The sequence below is a fragment of the Python bivittatus genome, unplaced genomic scaffold (genome assembly GCF_059951505.1).
Source record: "Python bivittatus isolate LINGU-HERP-01145 unplaced genomic scaffold, Pbiv_v1 ctg000400_np1212, whole genome shotgun sequence".
NCBI lineage: Eukaryota > Metazoa > Chordata > Lepidosauria > Squamata > Pythonidae > Python > Python bivittatus.
In genome coordinates, this window is record NW_028277073.1 from 4,066,961 (window position 1) to 4,092,899 (window position 25,939).

The 25,939-nt window shown below is 41.7% G+C and overlaps 1 protein-coding gene and 1 long non-coding RNA gene across 2 annotated transcripts; one reads left to right on the plus strand and one right to left on the minus strand.

The window, feature by feature from the left end:
- Nucleotides 1–248: 248 nt before the first annotated feature.
- Nucleotides 249–5,066, minus strand: LOC103060140 (uncharacterized). Its single transcript, XR_456064.4, has 5 exons — nt 4,908–5,066; nt 2,670–2,788; nt 2,355–2,487; nt 1,969–2,109; nt 249–450 (listed from the first exon to the last, which is right to left on the minus strand). It is a non-coding gene; the product is annotated as an uncharacterized LOC103060140 (long non-coding RNA).
- Nucleotides 5,067–5,276: 210 nt separating this feature from the next.
- Nucleotides 5,277–24,749, plus strand: SUPV3L1 (Suv3 like RNA helicase). Its single transcript, XM_007427494.3, has 15 exons — nt 5,277–5,624; nt 7,980–8,057; nt 8,628–8,735; nt 9,437–9,551; nt 12,708–12,876; nt 14,108–14,219; nt 14,422–14,499; nt 15,666–15,757; nt 17,044–17,224; nt 18,293–18,386; nt 18,721–18,940; nt 19,708–19,788; nt 21,498–21,674; nt 22,695–22,843; nt 23,637–24,749. Exons 1-15 carry the CDS (start codon nt 5,345–5,347, stop codon nt 24,091–24,093), a joined length of 2,391 nt encoding a protein of 796 aa, XP_007427556.1. The 5' UTR covers nt 5,277–5,344; the 3' UTR covers nt 24,094–24,749.
- Nucleotides 24,750–25,939: the final 1,190 nt, after the last annotated feature.

Genomic DNA, 25,939 nt, shown 5'->3' on the forward strand with positions numbered 1-25,939 from the left:
ACCTGTGGCCAGACCAGGTACACCAACACCCAGACAGAATAATGAGGATGGTGAGCTTCTGCTGTGTGGAATAGGCCTGAAAAGAGCCAGTGTAGTGTAGTGGTTAAGATGCTGGACTAGGTCTTTACTTGACAGAGTTGCTGCTATGGGGAGAAAATTGAGGGGAGAGTGCTATGTCTGCCACCCTGAACTCCAGGAGGAAAGTGGGGTATAAATCTAATGTAAAATAAAATAAATGAGACAACATGTTTGTTTGACTCCCCTTCCCCAAAAGGTTTACTTAAATATATGCAAAAACATAAAACAAATGGAAACTGGGGGAAGGAGGAGGATAGGAGAACGTGGATGGCTAGGGCAAACTGTTTCTCTGGGCCTCTGACTCTGCCCTCCACTCCTCCAGGGCACACAGTCTTCTATTCTGTGCTTCTAAACGACGGTTCATTGTTTTCACTGTTGAGAGAGGTCAAAGAGAGGTAACGTAAGAAGCTGTATCACCAAGGCTGATGATTGTGATTCCATTCAGAATTGGAAAAAACTATCTTAAAGGTACCACATCCCATGAGCTCACAGTAAGTTCAATTACTGTTCTTGGCCACCAAAGAGGGAGCCAACAGGAAATGGATATACAGGTAGTCCTCACTTAATGACAATAGGGACCAGAAAATTGGTTGTTAAGTGGCACGGTTGTTAAGCAAATCAGACCCAATTTTATGACCTTTTCACAGCAGTTAAGTGAATCACTGCGGTCATTAAGTAAATCACATGGTCATTAAGTGAATCCAGCTTCCCCATTGACTTTGCTTATCAGAAGCCCCATAGGAAGGTCGCAAATAGCGATCACATGACCCCAGGATGCTGCAACTGTCATAAATGCGAGCTGGTTGCCAAGTGCCTAGATTCTGATCATGTACTGCGGGGACGCTGTGATGGTTGTTAATGCAAGGACTGGTCTTAAGTCACTTTTTCTTAGCACCATTGTAACTTCAAACAGTCACTAAATGAATGGCTGTTAAATGAGGACTACCTGTACTAAAACAGTATTTCCAAGGAGAGCCAGGAAAGGTTAAAGCTTCTCTGCAACATGAAAAGCCCAAAGGTGTATTGGTAGAAGCAATTTTTTCAGAATATCTCACGAAAGTATATTGTGCCCAGGTTGCTGCTGACAGTGCTGCTCCTCTGATGGTGGAGCTGCTGTGCTGCCTGAAGGGGTCCATTTACTGTTGGCTGAGGAGCCCAGGGGGATACATTCCCTGACACATCTGCGGATGGTGGGACGTGTTTCAACTCCAACTTCATCAACTCCACCTTCCCCTATTGTGCCTTGAGGTAGATCGGTGTTTCTCAACTTTGGCAACTTTCAGCTGTGTGGACTTCAACTCCCAGAATTCCAGCATGCTTTCTGGGGGATTCTGGGAATTGAAGTCCACACAGCTGAAAGTTACCAAGGTTGAGAAACACTGAGGTAGATACTTAGCATCTCAATTAAGTACCTCCCTCAAATGAAAGCTGTTCAGTGCTTTCTCCCTCAAGAGTGCTCTGATAAGCAAGATGAATCCTGAGATGTCCTATTAGAGCCATCATCACTTTGGTGACCACTCTGGTATGGAGCCAGTCTAAAAGGGAATGGTTTGAACTGGTGTTATTCCTTTCCAATGTGCAAGTCTGATGGGAGTGTGTAGGTAAGTCTTTAACAGATCCAAAGAAGCTACAGAGTTGTTCAATAAGATGGCTTCTCTCATGGATTTCAACATTTTCATTTCTATCTGACCCTTCCTCTTGACTTCTGATCTGTCAATTCATTTGACTTGAAGCACTTTTCCCTCTGCTTGGGCAAACCTGGGAATGTTTTTCCTAGCTAGAGCGTGGCTGAAGGGGCAAATCCATAGTGGAGTGTCTCCCTGCCTCCTTGCTTTTTTTGATCCCAAGTGAGTATTGAGTAAAACAAAGTTGGAAATGGTTCAGGCTTACTGTTCTGGAGGACTGATACCCTGAGGTCCTCCAGGGAAAGGCGAAAGGCCTCCATACTGGTACTTCCTTCCCTTGCCTGGGATGTTGGTGCCAGAGCTGATGAAGCACCTCTGGTCTCAGTTCCTTTCCTCTGTAGTTTTCCTGTGGCACAATGTCAAAGTTATTTGAGATATGAGCACTTTGGATGACTATCTGAAATCATTCCTATTAGACAATGGACATATGGTTTGTTATGAACTGTACTGTTCCACTTCCAGTTTAAACTGGGCCAAGAAGGAGCTTTGGGTTAGAAAGTGGCAAAATGGGCAGAGGATGCATCTCTCTTAATTTGGCACATGACCTGCCTGGTGGTCCCCAGTGGCAGATGTTTTGAGATACTGGCTTACCATGTCGCCTGGGACTGTCCAATTCCTCCAGTGCCATAGCAGAAGTGGATGGCCTGGGGTCCTCCGAAGAGGTGGTTGGATGAGGAGGCACTGGATTAGGAAGCGGGGAACACCCCTCCCTCATTGTGCAGCCCTGAATGGATACACAAATGTTAGCAAGTACATGCAGACACATACTTGCCCACACCAAGGTCCACTGCTAGATTGGAAGCATGGTGCACACAGCACCTACGTCTGAGTACCGTGATGTTCTGGGGTGACAGGCTATGTGGGCAAAATCAATAGAACCCAACAGGTAGCCACAACTGCACTTACCGGTAGGCTCCTTCTTCCTTTGCTGGCTTTTGCCAGGATCTCTGTGGCTGCTTCAGGTGAGGACAGTGACGACAAAAGGACCCTCGCTGTCACCTGCTTCCTATCCTGACATTGGCACCCTGCGGATTGCCAACAGAGAGGCATTGGAGGATATCTCAGTAGTGAGCATGTAGGAGTAGAACACAGGAATGGATGCAAGAACAGTGGGAAGCTGCCCTTTTCCGAGGTGAACGTGCCAGGTATTGCAGCAGGTAGCTGCTTCAGCATGTCATGCCCTACATGATTGGTAATTAGAGGAAATGATCATACACCGGAAAAGAAAGAAGAGTTGACAACATGACCTGCATCTTTACCACACCAGTCACTCGTCCCTTACCACACACAAAATTCAGGGCATAGAAAAAATGCTCTTGCCCATGGTTGGATGCAACCCCCCCACATCATCTTACAGTTGTGGAGTCATGCTACAACCGCCTACTAGCCACACTTGTAGAATCCTTGCAAAGAAAATGGCAACTCACAGTAGCAGTGCATTTTCATTATTTCTTTTGTAGTGGGCTAATAAGTACCCCTGGGGATGCTTGGGCTGGAATCCCAGTAGAAGCTTTACTAAAGTAATTAAAATATTATGGTAATAAGTACCTGAGAGTGCTGATGGGAAAGGTTGTTTCATTTCCTTATTGGAAGAATAGCAAACTAAGTTGTGGGAGCATGCTTTGATGTCTAGAATAGCCTTGCATCTTGAAATTAATTCTGATACAGAATTCAATTCAAACTGGAACCATTCCTCAATTACAACTTGATATATGGATTTGTACCACATTTAAAATTTGGGTGTCTATACACAGAGAGTCCATATTTCGGTTTTACAGGACATCTGATTTAGAACAGACTCTTAGGCTTAATTTACAGAGAAATCTTACTTGCTGATTTATACTGTGTTGACCATAGTTCTTGATATTCCTAATTAGCTTAGAGCTTAATACTGTAGCCATTTTTAATCTTTTGAACAATATATTCAGTAACAGAATGCAGTACAGAATGTGGCAGCATGGGCAGTTTTGGGTGCCCCTAGGGCTGCGCGTGTAACAACTCTGCTGCGTGAGCTACATTGGGTGCCAGTTTGCTTCCGGGTCCAATTCAAGGTGTTGGTTATCACCTTTAAAGCCCTTCATGGCACGGAGCCAGGTTACGTGAGGAACCGCCTTGTCCTGGTAACATTGGCCCGTCCCATCAGGTCCGGCAGGAAGGACACGTTGCAGACCCCATCGGCTAGAGAATTTTGATTGGCGGGTTCTAGGAGGAGAGCTTTTTCTGCTGTCACCCCCACCCTGTAAAATATCTGGCCCCCCAAGGTGAGGCTGGCTCCCACTTTTCTGGCCTTCTGGAAGAGTGTTACGACCTGGCTTTGCCGACCAGCTTGGGGATCCAATGGAGGTTCCCAGCACTGGAGGCGGTTGGAGCCTTGAGGATGCTCTGTCTGTCCATGTTTGTTTGTTTGTTTATTTATTTATTTATTTTATTTATTTATTTATTAAATTCATATGCCGCCCATCTTCCCCAGAGGGTGACTCTGGGCGGCTCACAATCAAAATCAAACCCTAAAAACAGTAAAAATATAAATATCCATATCAAATTAGCTAAAATTTAAAATTAAATTAGCTTTTAACTTTCTTTGTAGTCTTTTAACGTGCTTTGTAGTTTTTAAATGTTTTCATGCTGCTTATTTGTGAGCTGCTTGGAGTCACTGATACTGAGATGGGCGGCGTATAAATTTGATGTATAAATAAATAGACAAACTATAATCTCTGACATTTTTAATCCCTTGTTTAATCATTTCTATTTTATTCCTGTATTTTTTCTTGTTTCTTCTCTTCATCACTGTTTATGAATCTTCTTTAAAACGTCTGATAATAAAAAGAAATGCCAGAAAGAGAGAGAGAGAGAGAGAGAGACGACAGGAGGCTGCTTCCCAGAAGCAGCATCTTCACCTGCTCACAGAACTGGCCATGGGGATCGGCACCTAAGGATGTCGCACATATTGGCTGAACAGGTGGCTAAGCCGCCGTCCTTCGGCGCAGTCCCCCAGGGTACCAATGACACTAGTGGCAGGTACAGTAAAATCTCGGCACCTCCGTCTCCCCACCTCCTGACGGCGAGAGGCTGAACAGGCCAAGGCAGTTCCTCCACATAAGTAAGTAAATGCATAAACCGGGCGGGCGCAATCGTCGGGCCTACCTGTCCGTGCGCCCCGCGGCTCCCAGGCATGCCGCGGCGGGTCGGCTTACTCGTGCCCCATCCAGGTGCCTGCGATCCCCCGGGCCAGCCTGCGCGAACGCTTCGCTCGTCCTCGGACTACAACTCCCACCCCTCCCGCCGCCGGCTTCCGGCGCGAGCCAGGGGGCTTGGCTCGGTGTCCTCCGCGCTGCCGGGGGGGCTTTCTTTACTAAGACCGGCGCTGCTCAGAAGTGTGGATGGGGAGAGGCGACAGCCGACACGCTGTAGCTCGGACGAGAGTCGCTTTCGAATCGGCCTGACTGACACGGCCGGTTTTAGCTTATCTTTTCTCTTCTCCGATTCAGGCATTTCCAGAGACAGCCCCCGAAGCTGGGTCGCTTAGCAATGACGCAATCGCCGAGCGCGGCCTTGCATGCGGCGTCCTGAGGGCTGCTTCGATGTCCGTGACCGGCTGCGCGCGGTTGCTCTCCCGGCTCCCCTCCGGCCAGTTCCGCTGCGGATGCCCTCTGGCTCTCCGGAGCCGGGGCGGTGGCCTGAGCCGGGCGTCCTCTGTCCCTGCCACGGCGAGAATCGCTTTCTTCGCTTCCTCCAATGGCGACGAGGACTCGGGCGTCAAAGGCCTGGACACGTCCTTGTTCGTGCCGCTTCCCGTGACCCCGCAGACTTTCGGCACGGAGGACGACGTCGGGGCCGAGCTCACGAGCCCTCTGAATAAGAGTAAGCGGGCGGGGAGGAAAGGCCCGCGCGACAAGCGGCCGGGCCCGCTTTCCCGCGCATTTCCTTTGGCTGCGGCGGGCTTGTCCCCGAGGGCTGCTGGGCGCCGGCGCTGGGCAGGCTGTGCCCGGGGAATCAGGAGCCACGCGTGGCCGGTGCTGGCTGAGGGTTGGCCGTCCTTGAGCCTGGCTCGCTTGGAGGCCTCCTGCTTGGGAAAGGCTGGCTCCGGGATGGGGACGGGTGGATCGGTGGGATGGCAGGGGAAGGATTTCAGAGCGAGAAAAGCCTCTGGGGCTTACCTGAGCAGCGATGAAACGCACAGCAAAGTCAAAGGCTGCGTGCTGAAGGCAAGCCCGAAGTTGTGCTTCTCACCAAATTTGCTTTTTTCCCCTCCCATCTTTTTTTCCCTTGTAAATAGGATATTTACAGGATTAGTAAATGTAGATTAGTAAATGGGATATTATCAAATCCGTTTGTTACACCCTAAGGCCAGATACAGTAAATATCCAATAACGGAACTGTTACATACATCTCTCTATAGATAACAGAAAAACAATAAGAATAATCAGGTCTAAAGATAAATCAGAACATGTATAATAAAATAAAAATAGTATTATACAAGTGATGAATAAATAAGTAGGATATTACATATTGATGTTGCAAGGGAACAGTTTCAGTGACAAAGTAGAGGCAGTGCATGTAAAGCAACCATTTGCAATTCTGCCTGCCTGCTTAGAACAGCTATCACATTTGGAAGTTCCAACTGGAGATTTGTAGACATCTCCAAATGCAGTGGGTTCCATTTCTTTTTCTTAAGAAGCATTTTTTTTCTTTTTTTAATGACAGCAGATTGATGGAAAAACTAGCCTTTTCTACATGAAACTATTGTTTATTTTGTTCTAGATGCCTTATATTCTCTCTTTCAGCTGCTAGGGTTTCAGAGGAGAAACATAGCATACAAGACAGTTAAAAACAAAGTCATACATTGTAATACCATGCTATGAAAACCCTTGAATCTACATAGCATGTAATATACATACCTGCCCACTAATCACACTATTCCCTTTATGGAATAAGAAATCTTATGAAAGCAAGAAAAAATGTAAGAAGTTATGAGTAAAAGAAAAAAATTAATCAAAACTGCTCTGCATTTTCTATTCTTTTAATCTTAACTGTTCTTTGTTCTCTGATTACATTCTTTGCAACCATGGTTTTCTCCCTACACATATGCAATATATTTCTTTCACTCTAATTTTTTTGTATTAATAATTGTAGAAACATTTTTTTCTTATTCACTTTCACTTCATAACCACCAAGCATCCTTTTTAAACTTCTCATTTAGCAAAATTCCATACATTTCTGTGGCACTTTGAACATAATTCTTTTTACTCTCTTCCAAGCAGCTTCCACATCCTCTTTTTTATGCTTACTTGTCTATTAATTCTCTTGGGAGATTATCTTCTAATACTTTTTCAGATAGGTCTCATGCTTTCTTCTCCTGCACTTATGCATCTCATTGCTTTTATTTCTTCCATGTCATTTTTTCCTCCAAGATCCACTGTTAAAAATACCATCTAATGGTTGCATCTTTTTCTGAGTTCATACAGTAACCATGTGATCCCAGAGAAAGAGGTGATTGCAGGCAAGATGTGACAGAGTGGGTTATAGGCATGCTTTCAAGATTTACTCATTTATTTTCCTGGGAAAATGAGGCTAATGTGAGAGCCCAGAAAAAGACAGAGCTTCTTTAAGAGTTGCTGGTAGGTTTGACATACCTGACATACCTTTGCCTTTTCCAAACACCTTTTCAGCTTGGGATCCAAAGTGCTGGTCATCCCTATTCTTAAGTTTCAATGATGATTCTTAGCTCCAAATATGGATTTGTAGTGGGAGAGTTCACAGAATACCCTATTATAGCTTAATCATGAGAGAGTTTAGTCACTCCTACCATTTCTTACTACAACTCAGCATGCTGCGAATATAATGCAATACGATATATTTATTACATCGTGGAAGAACACTTTGTTTTGTTCTTTCAGAACCAGAGAGAAAAACACTGTTAACTGATTTCTCTAGTGTTTTTTTTTTTTAATGACCAATCCACAATCCTTGGGGTGGAATAACAGAAACTTGCTTGCTAGATTCTCTCTGTAGTTTCTTGTAAGAGGAGGCAGCAGGAATGATGAAGGAATGACTGAATTCACTGTATGTGAACTGAGACAGTTTTTGTGTGACAGCTGCTTCTTTCCAAAGCTTTCTGGATAACTTCAGAATTATTGAGGAAAAAGTTTTCCTTGCATTTGTACAACCCATTTTTTGATTCAGTAAGCATGACAGGGTCTATATTTTGTCTTCTAGATGAAGCATTGAAAGCATTAAATAAATTTTGCAAGAGGAGAGAAGTTCAAAAACTGGCAGCAGAAAATGGACTAGATGGTATGTAGTTCTTGGGGATAAATTAATATTACTGGATGTTTCTTTCAGCTGTTAGAAAACCACATGTTTAGATCTGATCTCTTTTTGAGTGTTACATTCTAAGCTGGGGCAGGCATTTTTTTCTTCAATTGGGGCCTAGTCCTACTCTTCCTGTTCCTCTTCGAGAGCAACAAGAGGGATTATGATAATGTCACTGGAATGGGAGGGGCTGAAATTTTTGACCTGTTAGGTTTTTAGTTCTTCTTTACAAATTGGTTACATGGAAGCTGTGTATTACCCTACAGATCCTGCTTCTAAATCTGGTCTTTTGTGACTAGCATTATGCCTGAATGTTACAGTATAATAAAAATGTAGGCTTAGGTTATCAGGTCTCTAATATTTGAAATGTCTTGAAGAGCATGTTAGTAACTAAATCCACTTGAATAGCTCTGTTAAAAAGAAAGGATTATATAATTATTAAGTTTCATTAACATGTGTTTTAGAGTATTCTTACTGAGATTTGATTCAGATTTTAGGAATTTTGAATGTTATGTGCAGTACTGAACTTTGGTTTATTCTTTTTCTTTACAGCTCGTCTTTTTCATCAAGTATTTATAAGTTTTAGGAAGTACATTATGGAGTCTAGTTTTCTGAATCCTGATTTGCACATTATTCTCAATGATATATGCTGTGGTGCAGGTAAGTGTATAGAACAGCCTTCTGCAGTCTGATGCTCTTCGGATGTATTTTATGGACTCTGATAATTTTCCCATCATCATGGCCAGATTTATAGTTCGGATCACCTAGAGGCACCAGGTTGGGGGTGTCTGATGCTTGGAACATCAAAACATTTCATAAGCATCCTCTTAAAAAAAGCTCTCTTATTTATATAGTTGAATAGTAAATATTATTAGACATATTCATGAATGAATGAATCAAATTTATTACAGTCATTGAGCAGTGATTAATGCAACTTTATAGCAGAAATTATAGAATAGAAGAAAAATTAAAAACCAAAGAAGGAAGGCTAAATAGATGCATGTATAAAATAGAAGGTATTAAGTACAAAGCTTGGGATAATAAAAATATTAAAAGTAAATTGAAATAAGATATCAATTATGTTAATATTAATAAATGTTAAACTTACTTAAACACTAACTTTTATCTTTTGTGGAACGCTATTTATATAGTTTGAAACAGCATCAAATGTCTTATGTTTAACTCAGAATTGTCATATTTTCTGATGGTCATTTGGAAACACTTCCCAGTTAATTTTTAGAGGTGTGAAAGATTGTGTACTGACAAAAACTGTTTAGCAAACTACAGATACCCTGAATGTGCCATTGAAATGTGGTATACTTGTGATTTTTAAAATCTTTTTCTCTCCTTTCTTCTCTCAGGGCACGTTGATGATCTGTTTCCATTTTTCTTGAACCATGCTAAGCAGATCTTTCCTATGCTGGAGTGTATGGACGATCTGCGTAAAATCAGTGATTTAAGATTGCCTCCAAACTGGTTAGATTTTTAAATCACATATATCTTCCATGTAAACATTAGCATAGGTATTTGTGCTGAAACATTTATATCTACTTATAGTTAACATGGATACATTATGTTACTGGAAATTATAAGCTGATTTTTATCTATTTGAAATGTTGGAGATTGGATTTGAGATTACCTAGTTTTATATAAAACATCTAACTATTTTGAGATTTCAATAATATTTATATCACTTCACTGATGCTGGATTTTGCTCATTTTAGTTTGGAGTAAGTTCTATTCAGTTAAATTAGGGTATGCTTGAAATTAATGAGCATAGGATTTTAGTCCATGGTTGGATTTACATGTTGCACTTAACTAAACATTGGTTGGTTTGTGGCTTAGTGTCTTGGGTAAGGCCAGTCACTGTACATCAGTACACTGTCACTTGGTGTGATACGCAAACTAATTTACATCTGAGCCATACCTTGCACAGGGTCTTATTTGAAATAATTGCATATACTGTATATATACAGTACTGTGCAGAAGTTTTAGGCAGGTGTGAAAAAATGCTGTAAAGTAAGAATGCTTTCAAAAATATATATTGTAATTGTTTATGTTTATCAATTTACAAAATGCAAAGTGAGCAAACAGAAGAAAAACCCAAATCAAATCAATATTTGGTGTGACCACCCTTTGCCTTCAAGACAGCATCAATTCTTCTAGGTACACTTGCACACCGTTTTTGAAGGAACTCGGCAGGTAGGTTGTTCCAGACATCTTGGAGAACTAACCACAGATCTCCTGTGGATGTAGGCTGCCTCAAATCCTTCTGTCTCTTCCGGTAATCAGACTCCATGATGTTGAGATCAGGGCTCTGTGGGGGCAAAACCATCACTTCCAGGACTCCTTGTTCTTCTTTACGCTGAAGATAGTTCTTAATGATGTTGGCTGTATGCTTGGGGTCGTTGTCCTGCTGCGGAATAAATTTGGGGCCAATCACACGCCTCCCTGATGGTATGGCATGATGGATAAGGATCTGCCTGTATTTCTCAGCATTGAGGACACCATGGATCCTGACCAAATCTCCAGCTCCATTTGCAGAAATGCAGCCTCAAACTTGCAAGGAACCTCCACCATGCTTCACTGTTGCCTGCAGACACTCATTATTGTACCGCTCTCCAGCCCTTCGGCGAACAAACTGCCTCCTGCTACAGCCAAATATTTCAAATTTTGACTCATCAGTCCAGAGCACCAGCCGCCATTTTTCTGCACCCCAGTTCCTATGTTTTCATGCATAGTTGAGTTGCTTAGCCTTGTTTCCACGTCCGAGGTATGGCTTTTTGGCTGCAGTTCTTCCATGAAGACCACTTCTGGCCAGACTTGTCCGGACAGTAGATGGGTGTACCTGGGTCCCACTGATTTCCACCAGTTCTGTGCTGATGGCACTGCTGGACATTTTCCAGTGTTGAAGGGAAGTAAGCATGATGTGTCTTCCATCTGCTGCATTAAGTTTTCTTGGCTGACCACTGTGTCTGCAGTCCTCAACGTTGCCTGTTCCTTTGTGCTTCTTCAAAAGAGCTTGAACAGCACATCTTGAAACCTTAATCTGCTTTGAAATGTTTACCTGGGAGAGACCTTGCTGATGCAGTATAAATCCCTTGTGTTTTGTTGCTGTGCTCAGTCTTCCCATGATATATGACCTGTGACATGAAACCGTCTTCCACAACCTCACCTTAGTAGCAGAGTTTAGCTGTTCCTCACCTAGTTTTAAGCCTCCTACACAGCTGTTTCTGTTTCAGTTAATGACCGTGTTTCAACCTACATATGAAATTGATGATCATTAGCATCTGCTTGGTATAATTGGTTAATCATACACCTGACTCTAATCCTACAAGATCCCTGACTTTGTGCAAGTGTACAAAGTGTGCAAGTGTAAGAATTGATGCTGGTTTGAAGCCAAAGGGTAGTCACACCAAATTTTGATTTGATTTAGATTTTTCTTCTGTTTGCTCACTTCACATTTTGTAAATTGATAAACATAAACAATTACAATATATATTTTTGAAAGCATTCTTACTTTACAGCATTTTTTCACACCTGCCTAAAACTTTTGCACAATACTGTGTGTGTATGTGTGTATATATACACACACACATACATATACACACACATGTATGTATGTATGTACATATGTATGTTTGGCTATCTTAGCTTTGGTTAAAGCTTAGGAACTTGGAAATTTGGACAAGTAAAACTGGCTTCTGGACAGTTTCTTTTGCTGTAGTACTTGGGCTTAATTTTGGTGCAAAAGTGCCTTGGTTCAGCTTCCCGTATTGTTAAACAGAAATTTTCATAAGTGTACGTAATTTGTTTACCACTTTTGCATTCAGTTTATTTGGTAAATTTTGGTTGAGGACAGTTTTCAGTTAAAGTATTTCAAATGGATCAAACAACAGAGAAGCAAAATAATGCCATAACAAGCAGTGGCAGTAATGAAGCTTACCCAAGTTCAGTTAATCAGATTCTAAATAATGATAGCTTATAGACAAATACCATTTTTAAAAAATGTAGTAAAAAATAAAGTTCTTAGAATAACCAAAGGCTTCTTCATTTAAAAAACGTAGTATTTGAGAAGTCATGTGAAACTTAGTTAGAATAGAATAAAAGTCTCCTTTTTTTGAGGCCAGAGCAGGTACTTAAGAGACAAATTCAAAAGACATGACAGTGATGCTATGACATCGCCAGAAAAGAAGGGTTTGAGATGGAATTTTTAACCTTTTTTTAAAAAAAAGAAACATTAGCATATTAACCTTTACAAAAATTTAAAGCTTTCTAGTGTTAAATATTCTGAAAAATTGCATTGTCAAATGTTACCATTTTGGTGCTGAATCTTGGCAGGCAATCTGGGGGTATTCCAGGGCAACAAAAAAGGGGCTGGGGGGCTGCAAGTTGTCCACCCCAGATATAAGGAAAGAAGCAGCAGTGGTTCTGAGAAAGAGAACCCCCTTGTTTTGTCCTTTCTCTCCCCCACCCCATTTTTCCCACCTCTTTTCACCTATGTAGGGTGATGAATCAAACTTGCTATTAAAAATTGTCTTCTAAATGTTACACAGCTACACATTTAGTGGTGATTTAAGTACAAATCCAGATTACTTTGTTCATTTATGCATTTCTGTTTGTGTGTTCTAGGTATCCAGAAGCCAGGGCTATCCAAAGAAAAATTGTGTTTCATGCTGGTCCTACAAATAGTGGAAAAACCTATCATGCAATCCAGAGATATTTAAAAGCAAAATCCGGAGTATACTGTGGTCCTTTAAAGCTCCTGGCCCATGAAATCTTCCAAAAGAGTAATGATGCTGTCAGTATGTCATTGAATTTCAATATGATTTTGACTTTGTTGTAGTCATGCCATTACATGGAACATTTTTGGTGGTTAATAATACATGTTTTCAGTGTCTATCTGGAGTCCAAAAAGATCCTGTAATAGATGTGGTGAAAAATGTTGGGCTTTTATGGGGAATGGGTGGGTTTTAAGGTTGTAGTGTTTTTCAAGGGCATCTGCAGGGGATTTCCTAATTTGGACTCAGCTAAAACTAGTAAAAAAGTGGAATTCAGCTAATTACATTGGCCGTTGGAAAGCTTTCACCACTGGAATGGGGAGGATGCAATTGTCAGTAGTCTCCAGTCCCTTCTATAACTCACCAACCCTCTCAGAAATCTGCTCTGGAAGATTCCAAATCCTTCTGGACCATACTTCGGGAGGAAAAGAGAATTGTTCCACTCAATTCTAATAATGGAATTCTTCCACTTGCAGACCGCATGAACCCATTATGTCATGAGACTACAGGTAGTTCTCGGTTAATAATCACTCATTCAGTGACCAAAGTTATGACAGCTCTGAACGAGTGGTACTTAGGACCAATCCTCAAAGTTCTGGCCATCCCAGCACCCCCACGGTCATGTGATCGCAATCTGGGCCCTTGGCAAACAGCTTGCACTTATGACGATTGCAGCGTCCTGCAGTCACGTGATTGCTATTTGCAGCCTTTCCTGCTGGCCCCCAACAAGCAAAGTTAATGGGGAAGCCAGCAGGGAAGGTTGCAAGTCACTCCGGTAAGTCACTCGCGCCCTTCCCTGCCTGGCAGTAGCCACCCCTGGCCCCACCGCACTCATGTCTCACCAACCACCTGCGCACCTTCCCCCACCCAGTAGCAGCAACTTACCTACCTGCCGGCCTGCTTGTGAGCCACCTGGGACTTGCAACTTCCTGCCGGCTTCCCCATTGACTTTGCTTGTGGGATGCCAGCAGGAAATTGCGAGAAGCTCCTTGCTTAATGACCACAATCCTCGCTCAATAATGGCAATGGAGAATGCTGGGATTGCCATTACTAAGCAATACGGTCATGTGACATCACACTTTACAACTGCATCACTTAGCAATGGAAATTTTGGTCCCAATTACCATTGTTAAGTGAGGACTACCTGTAGTTTCCTTATTGCTTTTGAGTGCTTTGTTGGACTGTGTTGTTTATGTGTTCAGTGTTATATCCTTGAGGAAAATGTTTATTTTGGTTTTTTTAATCTTATAGAATGTGCCATGTGACCTGGTTACCGGGGAAGAACGAGTCTGTATTGATCCTGAAGGGAGAGCAGCTGCCCACGTTGCTTGCACTATTGAGATGTGCAGTGTTAATACACCCTGTACGTATGCTTTTTTGAATATGTATTTTAGCTTTGAAATGTTTGTATATAACATTGGACAGACAAGTGAAAACACAAAATAGTTTTTAAAACGAGTGGATGCCCATTTCAAAAACTGCGTTAGGGAAATGCCTGTTGCTTTTCTAGTGATCCTTTATGAATGTTACAGTTACCTTTTACCACATATTGTTTGTCTTTTAAGATGAGGTGGCTGTGATTGATGAAATTCAGATGATTAAAGATCATTCTAGAGGCTGGGCCTGGACACGAGCACTCTTAGGTATGTCTTCGGAGTGTTCATTATTACTAAACTGTATTATCTTGATCCATGCAGGTACTCCTTGACTTAAGACCACTTTTTCAGCGACCATTCAAAGTTATGATGGTGCTGAACGAAGGGACTTACGACTGGTCCCCAAAGTTACAGCCACTGCAGTGCCCCCACCGTCATGTGTTCATGGTCTGGGCACTTGGCAACCCGTTCACGCTTAGGACCAGTTGCCAAGCACCCCGGGATCACGTGATCGCCATTTGTAACCTTCCCTGCCAGCTTCCCCAGAAAGTCAGTGGGGAAGCCCGCAGGGAAGGTCTCAAATCGCTGGAGTAAGTCTCCCCCACCTGTGCACCCTTTCTGCTTGCGCCACACCCCAGTGCACCCCCTGAACCATGTTGCACCTCTGTGCACCCTCCCTGACCCATGTGGCACCTCTTGTGCACCCCACGCACCTTTCCTGACCTGCACTGCACTCCCATGTGCCCTCCCCAACCTGCACTGCCCCTCTTGCTCACCCCCGTGTGCACCTTTCCCAACCTGTGCCACAGCCTTGTGCACTCTCCCTGACCTGCACCGCACCTCCATGTGTCCCCAGCCTGTGCTGCACATCTCGTGCATCCCTGTGCACCCCATCACCTGGAGCAGCCACTTACAGCTTCCTGCCAGCTTTTCCACTGACTTTGGTTGCAGGAAGCCAGCAGGAAGTTGCTTTGCATGACAACCGCTGTGATTTAGTTAACGATGGCAGCCAGGACTGCAGGGATTGCCGTCGCTAAGTGATGCTCTTAGTGATGGAAATTCCAGTCCCAGTTGTCATAAGTCGAGGACTACCTTTATTGTATGTAATCTGCAGCACGGTGTTCTAGAGTAGTCTTGCCAAGCCTCATGCTCTCCAGATTTGTTCAGAGTACATTTGCCAACACTTTCAGCCATGGAAAACATCCCACATGCTTGGCTGCCTTAGATGTTTGTTCTGAGAATTATAGCTTTGAAAAGAGAGCATTGCTTTCCCTGCATTGTATTTGACTGGAGTGCTGATGCTTCAGAGACAGGTGCCAAGCTGGACTTCCTGGGCTTCTCTTGCCATGACACTCTATAGACAAAACATTTTGTTCCACGAAAATAGTATTTTGTAATGCCTTTTACAGATTGCATGTCTATGTTTTATTCAGGACTTTGTGCAAAAGAAGTCCATGTTTGTGGTGAAGAAGCTGCTATTAACTTAGTGACAGAGCTCATGTATACTACAGGGGAAGAGGTTGAGGTAGGTGCTCTGCTTCATTCTCTGTATGTCTAGGATAGGAAAGGAGGCCCAGTGGGTGGGGCTGTTGGGTAAGGTGGGGAGGAAAACTCCATTTTTTTCCTGGAGTTTGGGAGGTAAGTTTAAGTCTTTCTCAGTCTTTCCTTTTAAAAATTATAACTTATACTATAGGGCAGTGTTTCTCAACCTTGGTCACTTTAAGATGTGTGGACTTCAACTCCCAGAATTCCCCAGCCAGCATGGCTGGCCAGGGAATTCTGGAAATTGAAGTCCATACATCTTAAAGTGGCCAAGGTTGAGAAACACTGCTATGGGGTTACACCACAGTTTTCAGGCATTTCCTATCTCAAAGGAATGATAACAATACTTCTGATTTTGAATAATTATGGACAGAATGGACTCCTAGGGTTGCAGAAAAGTGGCTTAGGCCTGCCAACACCTTTGAAACCTCCAGTTGTCCAACCTGTTTTAAAGACTTCTTCCAGTTGCTTTTCCTTAAGAGGTAAAATAGACAGTATATTAAAACTCATCCCCTCCACCAGCAGTTGCTATCTTTAAAGCTAAATTGCTAAATGATATTTATGATGTACATTATACAGTACTTTTATACGCTATTTTGTTTTTCCTATATTGGCCACTATTGAGAAACTTCTAGAAATTTAATTTGATTTTGAGGCCACCCAACTCCAAAAAAACTGATTCTGAAACTCAGTTGTAGGATGTGACACACTGTTGTTCTTCAGCAAAAGGGAAATACTGTTCTTGAAGTAGCAGTTTTTATTAATGACTGAAGCATGCAGTAATATCAAGTGAATTTACAAGTTATTTTACCCCGATAGATGCCATCTCCCTCCCTATCTACTCTTTAAGAAAATTCATTCACCAATTGTTCAGTCCCTGCTACACATATTCACCTCTATTAGTCCCTGTTTGTTTCCCATATTTGCTCTCTTTAATGTAAATAGCTCCAAAGGTGTTGCTGAATGGCCTGCCTAGGTTGAGGAGCACCGGTTAGGGTCCTTCACTTTTAATATTTGTTCTTACAGCCTGTGATCAAGATTAAGCTGAAGCAGCAGTGTAGTAAGATCTGTGTGCTGCTCCTGCTCATTTTCTGCTTTGTTTGAAATCTGGCAACCTTTCAGGGTCAGTTTGTGGGCAAGGTTGAAATATCTCTGTCCGTTCAGAACCCCTTGCTTGAAGGAGATTAGGTCTCTTGACTGTAACCCATGTCTTTTGTTCAGTATTATTGTATGCTAGTTATGACAATGAATAGTGTTATCTGTTTATAGGTGAAAAAGTACAAGAGGCTTACTCCCATCAAGGTGCTGGATAAGGCACTTGAATCTCTGGATAACCTTTGCCCTGGAGACTGTATTGTTTGTTTCAATAAGAATGATATTTATTCCGTGAGTCGACAAATTGAATTCCGAGGCTTGGAATGTGCAGTCATATATGGAAGTCTTCCACCTGGTACATACTCCTAAATATTTTGGGTGGATTATATGTGGGAAATATTTCTTGTTTTAATGATTATCCAAAAGGAGAATTACTAAGGCTCCTAAATTGTTCACGTTTCTATCTCTGATAGATTAGATTAGTTTAGGTGTGTTCTTTCTTTGTTTATTTGCTTTTGGAAATTTGTAGTGTTTACATCCACTATTTGTTTCATTTACTGATTCTTGAATTAACTGCTCTGCATTTAGGCAGCAGCTATTTGAAGATAATCTAATAATAGCAACTCAGTTTATTCATTTTATTTTAGTTCCTTTTAAAAAAAGTTTTCTATTACTGTGTATGAATTGTATTTTCTGAAGGGGCCTGACATATCCTTGGTTTTCTCTCATGGAGATTTGTATGGATAGCAAAATGGCTCCTTGTAAGATGTAAGAGAGAAACGCCAGAGATGTACCAATCTAAGAAGCCTTTATTTCATGCTGATCCACCAAAACCGTAATAGAATTAGAAAATATCCCCAAAGGTTAGTTCAAATCCCTGCCAATATAGAAAATTTCCTACTATGATATTGGCATTTGGCAATATTTCCTCTGCTTAAAATGTTCTGTAGAAAAAGAGTTTCTTTCCTCAGCTGTCCCTTCCTCAGCCAAGCAGCTCAGCCTCCATTATATTACAATATTTTTCTGTAATTTGAAGCCATCTTTCAGAGACATTAGTAGCATGAACTGGCAGTTCCTTGTGGCTTGTGTGAATGGCCACTATAAATTCAGCAATTTGAGAAAATTAAGATTCTGTTATCAGAAACATATATTGCATAAACGTACATATTGTTGTATGCGGAAGACACTACTCCAGGCAGATACTGTCTCTGTGTAAATGCAGAGAGTGTGATCCTGGGGCGTACTTTATAGTCACGCAGCACAGCTGGTCCTAATACAGTTTTTGATGCTGTATTTTTTCACCACCTAATTAAAAACATCAGTGTCAAAAGGGAACTTTAAAATAGTAAATATTACATTGTAAATCTAAGTAAAAGCAAATATTCAGATCCCCTTTGTATTTGGGACTTCATCTATTTTTCAGGAACAAAACTTACCCAGGCAAAGAAATTCAATGATCCGGATGATCCGTGTAAAATCATGGTTGCTACAGATGCAATTGGGATGGGACTCAATTTGTAAGTATACTGGATAAATTAAAAGTGATCTCTCAGTGAGGCCAAGGTATTGATAGAACCAGAGAGAGTTTGATGGCTGTAAGGCTGATCTTTAGCAACTGTAGAAGCCAAGAGCCGTGAGATAGGTGCTAAGCTTATGTGGGTGAACTCTCTTCTTTATATTGTAGATGGCCCTATGGAGGCTTCAGTATTGGGCAGAGATTCCTTCCCTCACAGTCCATCTAGCAGCTTTTCTCAGTTTACATTTTTGGTTGGTAGTCAGTTGTGTTGGCTCAGCTAGGATCGTATTTTGGGAATAACCTTGTTGTAATGCAAATGTATTAATTTATTCTAGGAGCATAAAAAGGATCATTTTCAACTCTCTAACAAAGCCACATATCAATGAGAAAGGAGAAAAGGAAATTAATACAATCACCACTTCTCAGGCACTGCAAATTTCAGGCCGAGCTGGCCGATTTAGTACCGTATTTAAAGAAGGAGAAGTTACTACGATGCATGCGGATGACCTCGTTTTGCTAAAGAAAATTTTAAGTGAGCCCGTGGATCCTATAGAGGTAGATTAATAAACATTCTGGTCTTGTTAAATTCATCTTACAGTTCTTGGATAATGAAACTGCTCTGAATCGGCAACTCAGTTAGGGTTAATCATAGAAGCCTAGGAATTATTTTCTTCCACAGCCTTCTATAACCTGGTGCCCTCCAGATGTGCCAGTCTACACCTCATCATATCCAGCACAGGGAGGTTCTACCAGGTCTTGCTATTTATCTAACCTAGAAATGTCTACTTGGACCTTCAGCTGAGGCCTTTCCTGTCAATTGATACTGTTAACAGACAATGTCAGATCTGCACAGAGCAGACGTTCTGCTGCTGTGCTGTGATCCCCTTGGGTTGAACGTGGGTTGAATAGGCTCAGAGACAACTGAGACAACTGATGTGAACTGGAATGCAGCACTTGCAGATGAAGCGGAGCAGCTTCCATGAGCAGAACACGTTGGGAATGAAGAAGTTTCTGCTCATGGAAATTACGACTGCTTCTTATCTAGAGGTGCACAAAGTATTTGAAAGGTGTTTTCCAATATGCAGGAGCAACAGGTGTCTCCTTCAGATCATTAAAGCAGCCACATAATTTGTAAGCCTTGCATGGGTGCAGGGGTGTCCATGGGGTACGGCCAAAAAGGCAACATGGCAGTCACACTGGTGTGATGGAAGCTCTCCCTGTTTTTTTATGTGTGTTGTACCTGCCATCTTGATGCAATAAATGTTAAAAGCTCTAATTTTGAGAAAAATGACTCCCCCCGCCTTTCTTTTTCCCCCCTCCAGGCTGCTGGCCTGCATCCCACAGCTGAGCAGATTGAGATGTTTGCATATCACCTTCCAGGAGCCACTCTGTCAAATCTGATTGTAAGAATGGAAAAGCCTCTTAGTTTTACCTTTACAGCATGCAGCCATTTGAATGTTGCTTTTACATGAGCTAGGACATGCTAGGCGTTTTATGCTCACGTAATTTTAGACACATGCAGTCTTCACAAAACAGGACTATATTTATGTTTGCTTCTGCAGCTGATAGCAAAGCTTAAAGTTGTAACTGCAATTTTCCTCTTTGGACTCTTGAGGAGCTGCAGGAGGAAGAGGGCTGATGGAGCGCATGGCTTCCTTTTGTATAACTCATTCTTCATTCACGGGACTGTGTACTACACACTTAAAAGCCAGCAGTGCAGATTCAATTCCACTTAGAACTCTTGATCTGTGGATAGTTGATGAACAATTAACACAGAAAATGCCATCTGACCATTAGCTCATCTAGAGAATATTATCTATGTCAGGAATGGTTGATCCCTAGGCCACACACGGTCCTGCCACCTATGCATATTGCCTCTAGAACTCCCCTAAATCATTTTTTTCTTGCAAATGTTTTTTCTAAATTATGTACAGTAAGCTTTTGTTAGGCACTGTCTACCCTGGATTTATTTTTATATAGAACAACCTTTTTTCTTCTGCTGGATTATATTCCAGACGTGAATTTGGAAGATAATGTGGTATGTGTGATCAGACTGCAGCCCTCTTGCCCAATTGAACTCTCATGTTTGGCAGCTGGGAAATTTCTATTTCCATAACACTATAATCTCCAGTTTCAAAAACCAGTTGCTGCCACAGGTTCACAGAGACAGATGCAAAAACATCTCTAAAAAGAGCAGGAAAATCATGCTTCCAAACCCAGAATAAAGTGGACTGTGATTTCATTGTCAAAAAGCAGAAGCTATAGGGGCTAAGGATGTGATATGTTTGTACCTGTCTCTTTCAACCCTACCCTGTTGGCCTTTCAGAAGTTCTTAAAAATCCAGATGCTGCTTCAAGGCTTTACAGCCAGGATGTTAATGGAGCCCAGTTTGTACGTTTGGTTCTGCATTGATTGAAGAGTTATTTTTACCTGATGTCTTTGCTTTTTTTCCTGTTTTTAATGTATGTTTTTATTTTTATGCTTTTGTAACCATCCAGAGATGGTTTAAGATAGGTGGCCATATAAATTTGCAGAATAAAACTATAAATGCTTACATATGTACATAAACATGTACATATCAAAATTGAAACCCATATTTGACATGAGAGAGCCAGTTTGGTGTAGTGGTTAAGGCATCAGGCTAGAAACCAGGAGACTGTGAATTCTAGTCCTGCCTTAGGCATGAAAGCCAGATGGATGACTTTGGGCCAGTCGCGCTCTCTCTCAGCCCAATCCACCTCACAGGGTTCTTGTTGTGGGGGAAATAGGAGGAAGAAGGAGTATTAGGTATGTTCACCACCTTGAGTTATTTATAAAAAAAATAAGGCAGGATAAAAAAAAAACAGTTCTAAAGATCTCACCTTTTCATCCATCAGAATGCATTTTTCTACAGGAAAAACATGTAGTGGAAAGAGGGAACACTCAAAAGTATGTGGGAAGGGCCAGATTACAAGACATTGAGTATGAGAACTGAACCAGGTTTCCAACAGTATTGTGAGGAGGTAGGGGATGGAGAGCAAACAGACATGTTCAAATTTACTGATATATGAATGTTTGAAAGCTTTTAACAGCTGGGATTTTGTCTAGTTACGTGTGTTTTTTTTTTAAGTAGGATATTTTCGTGAGCCTTTCTCAAGTTGATGGACTCTACTTTGTCTGCAATATTGATAACTTCAAATTTTTAGCCAAGATGATTCAGCATATTCCACTTCACCTGAGAGCAAGATACGTGTTTTGTACAGCTCCCATTAATCAAAAGGAGCCTTTTGTGTGCACCTCACTCTTAAAGGTAACTTGCATCTGTTCTGTAATGCTTTCAGTTTTTTAACACATTTCCTGGAGCCGTCTTTCTGGGTTCCTGGTATGCCCAAAGCAGTGGGTGTGCCTGCGTTTTGTAGTAGTGGCTTAAGTGATCCCTGAAAATAACCTCTCTAGCATTACCATTTGGTGGGGGACAAGGAGATTTCTTATTTACATTTTAAAAAATGTTCTTTTTTGCCCCAATTTCCTGAGTGGCAAATGTGGAATTTCTATGTCAGGAGATCAGGAAGACTTCCGTAGATTTCATTAGAACCGTAGAACTTGACCGAGTAATGAGGAGCTTGCACTGTCTCTGATTTTATGTTGTTTATTATAGATCTGGTTGTTTAATTGGGGATGGGATGCAACCCAGCATCATTTGCTGATCCCCGTATTCAAATGTCTATGCCCAATCAAAAAAGAGTGTGTGAGAGATCAAATTCTGTTCTTGCACTAATGGGGAAAGACATTACTGGGTAATCATCTGACCCAGCTTAGTTTCTCAGAAATTGAGTTGGCTAAGGCAATCTCAGTTTATCAGCTGGACTGACTCTTGTCTGAGAGGCCATCGGTGCCCCTGCTAATGCGGATTAGCAGACTAGATATCTGATTTGATCCCTCAACCCAAAACATGTGATATTTTGAGCAGAGTTTCTGTTCCATGAAGCATAAGGAATTGTTAGAAACTTTCAAGAAAAGCAAAATGGACAATTACTCCTTATTACAAAAGCATTGGAACGTTCGCTGTTTTCTTTTTCTTCCAATGCACATTCTTAAGTGCTAGGAGAAATGTAATATTTTGCTGATGCTTTGAAAAACTGAAAAATGTTTTTATCTCTTATTTGAACTTAAGTGCTGAACTAAAAAGCTAATATTATAAACTATGGGGATTGTTTTCCTACTTGAACTTGGTTGAAAAACAAAAGACTGTTGCAGAGAGTGTTTGGCAATGAAAGGGCATTGTTCTTGTGGAAATACTATTTGCCTCATAACTTTTTTTGTGTTCCAGTTTGCACGGCAGTTCAGTAGAAGTGAACCTGTGATGTTTGATTGGCTCTGCAGACATATTAACTGGCCTCTGGCCCCACCCAAAAACATTAAGGAACTTGTGCATCTCGAAGCTGTTCATGATGTTCTTGATCTCTATCTCTGGCTGAGGTATTGGAACGGAAATCTGGTTCTTTCCTCCTTCTCTTCTTAAGGGGCCAGCTTTGGAACAGAAATAGTCTTCCATCGGGAGAATGAATCTCTAATGATACAGCTTTCTTGTGAGAATGTATCATTTTAGAATGCTGTGGGGTGAACATCCATCCTTGCCAAAATGTCTCTGATGTCTGTGTCTCCAGTTTCCTTTCTCAAGGAAGAAGCCCCTGCTAGACCCTAGTTCTTGAAGAAAAGGGGCCTTTGCTCATAGAAGATTTATCCCATCTTTTATGCTAGTCTATACAGGTAATTCTCTTTTAGCAACTACAACTGGGACTGGCAACTCAGTCGTTAAGTGAAGCGGTCATTAGGTGAAACTCCAACTGTTTTTATGATCTTACTTCAGCTCTCCTTTGCTTTACAGACCTGTGAAGGTCATAAATGCAAGGATTGGTTGCAAAGTTACTTTTTTGTCACCACTGTAACTGTGAACAGTCGCTAAATGAAGCAGTTGCTAAACGAGGATTACCTGTATAATATTTAAATCTCCATCCAAGCCTTTTGATTTAATTATCAAACACAAAATATGGCATATCACAACTGTATTGTTGTAGAATTTTGAGTGAAAAAATGCAAGTGCTTTGCATTAATTAGCTACATACCCCAGAGATTGGTGAATAAGAGATCCTCTAAATTCTGTCAAGCAGTGCCCCCAAATAAGGGATTTATAGACCCAGGGAGAATTGATTTGGTTTTCCAAGAATTCCCAATCTCAAGGTGACTGTATGCTTGTACTTTTTTTATACAGTTACCGGTTTATGGACATGTTCCCAGATCCTTGTCATGTGAGGGCCATCCAGAAGAAACTAGATGACATCATACAAATTGGAGTACTGAATATTACAAGACTGATCCAGGCTTCCCAAGCCACTTCTGAGACAATGGACGCTCCTGGTGAGAGCCTCAGAATCAGCGATAGGATGCTGCAGGCAGAAAAGGCGCAGATTTCCACAAGCAACGAGAGGATGGTCCAAGGGCCCCGAAGAGCCAGGGGACCTAAAGCCAGGAGCTTTCAGTCTGCAGACGCACAGCAGGGCCACCCGGGCCACCTGAAGGGTGCACTGGCCGAAAGACTAATACAGCAGGGGCTCCTCAGCAAGGAAGTGCTGAGGCAGTTGGAGCAGGAATGGCTAGCTCGGCAGGATGCTCATCGCGACACCAGTGACGACAGCAGCTCACCCAAACACAAAGAGAAAAAGGAATGAAGGGGTACCTGCTTAATAAAGGAAAAAGTAGTTTCGTAAGCATTGGTGTCTTGATCACACATACACAGATTTTAAAAATCTCACTATGAAAAGCGGGAGATCTGTGAGTTTTGTAGATCTTCATAAATGCAACCTCACGGAAGCGAACAAAAAAAAATGCAGGGAATTTTCATTTTAAATTTAAATGTGAGATGGGTAAGAGTAGGAGGATCAGAGAGGCAAGGCTGTAATAAGGATAAAAGGACAAGTTGGGTGTCAGTCGGCTTAGCGATCAGAATGTGGGCCTAATAACAGCTGGAGCAACTGCATTTCAGTTAATGTAGACGACAGCGAGGAGGTTCTGTCAAAGGAACCTAAACACTGCTTAAACGTTGACTGGTTAGCACCTGCTGAGTCATGTTCGGGCTTGTTCTATAACAATGGAGCTCAGCTCAGCTCGACTCCTTCCTCGGAGTACATAGTTCAGCAGACAAAGCATTTTAAATGCTAACATACAGCTTCACCAGAAATCAGATTAGCAGACGGGCCACTTGATTGGTACTTACCTTGGCAGGGAAATTGGCATTTTTCAAATCTTCCACATGGATTTGGAGGAAGAGTACTTTGGAGGAAAAACCATAATTATACCTAATAAAGACTTCTGCCTTTTAAAAACACTTTCAGAGTCAACTTTATATGTGAGAGTTTGAAACAAAAATTGCTTTTAGGATCCTCATGAAAAAGTTTTTAGCATAAACCCACTAAAACCAGAAAAATAAGCTGGGTAATTTTGAACATGTTATGCAAGTTTTATAAGTATACACACTAAATGAGGATGTAATAGATGTGAAGGCACCCCTACTCGACAACTAAAATTGATAGAACTTCCACTTTCAGGAGCAATTCTAGGATGGTTTTGTGACATGGATGGCTTTGAGTGGCATCCATCCGCTTGCTCTGGATTTCTGACAAGAAAGCATGTAAGCTGCGCAATTAGGAAATAGAAAATGAAAGCCTTGTATTCCAGGTCTTTAAGAACTAAAATGCTAACTCTTACATTTCTGAGATTAGCATTTTCATGCATGGAAGTTTCCCACAGTTTCTCCATAGTTAGATCTATAAGTCTTTTGAAGTTTGTTCACGTGGTCTGAAATCTAGGTGAAGGTTGCCTTCTACCCTAATGAGGTGCATGCAATAGACTCAGTGAAGAGTGCCCATTTCATGTGCCGTAAATGAATTGGGTATAATACTGTGTTAGTCCCTTGTTAAAAAGTTGTGGAGTTACTCAGCACAGAACAGAATCCTCCTTTCCAGCTGAATGTTAGGATTCAGTAGCTTTAGGGATTATAACATCAGAGGCAGGTTTAGAATTTGCTTTCAGTGGAAGGGAGTGAGATGTGGCAAAAGCAACTGGAACTTTTATATAGCAACCCAAGAGAAATGTTAAAATTTGTCAGGCCTGGTGAAGAGTTCATTCTTTTAACCTGTCTGAAATTTAAAGGACGGAAGCTTATCCTAACCTTCCCTGTTACGGAGAAGCCCCTTAGGGAAGACTTTACAATCAGCTGCTCCTGAAATCAGCTCCCTGCTTAAACGATCTGCTGTTTATAATATTGAGAGGCTTGCAAATAGCTGCTCTGATTATGGTGAAAAAAGAAAAAAAGGAAGAAATGTCCCAGGGGATTAGTTATTTGGTCTAATTTTGAAATCCCTTTGAAGTTACAGTATACGACAGCAGTTAATTAGATGGTAGTGTCTGCACTGGGCTTGGAAGCTAAGCAGGGATGGGCCAGGATAGTACTTGAATGGGAGGCAGTTAGGAAATTGCAGAACTGGAGACTTGGAAACATATTCCAGAAGGGCAAAA

Bases quoted from the DNA above. Each gene is read 5' to 3' on its own strand.
- SUPV3L1 (XM_007427494.3), top strand. From the start codon at position 5,345: ATGTCCGTGACCGGCTGCGCGCGGTTGCTCTCCCGGCTCCCCTCCGGC. The intron at 12,877-14,107 runs GTCAGTATGTCA...TTAATCTTATAG, and splicing joins TCCAAAAGAGTAATGATGCT to AATGTGCCATGTGACCTGGT. The intron at 19,789-21,497 runs GTAAGAATGGAA...TTTTTTAAGTAG, and splicing joins CCACTCTGTCAAATCTGATT to GATATTTTCGTGAGCCTTTC.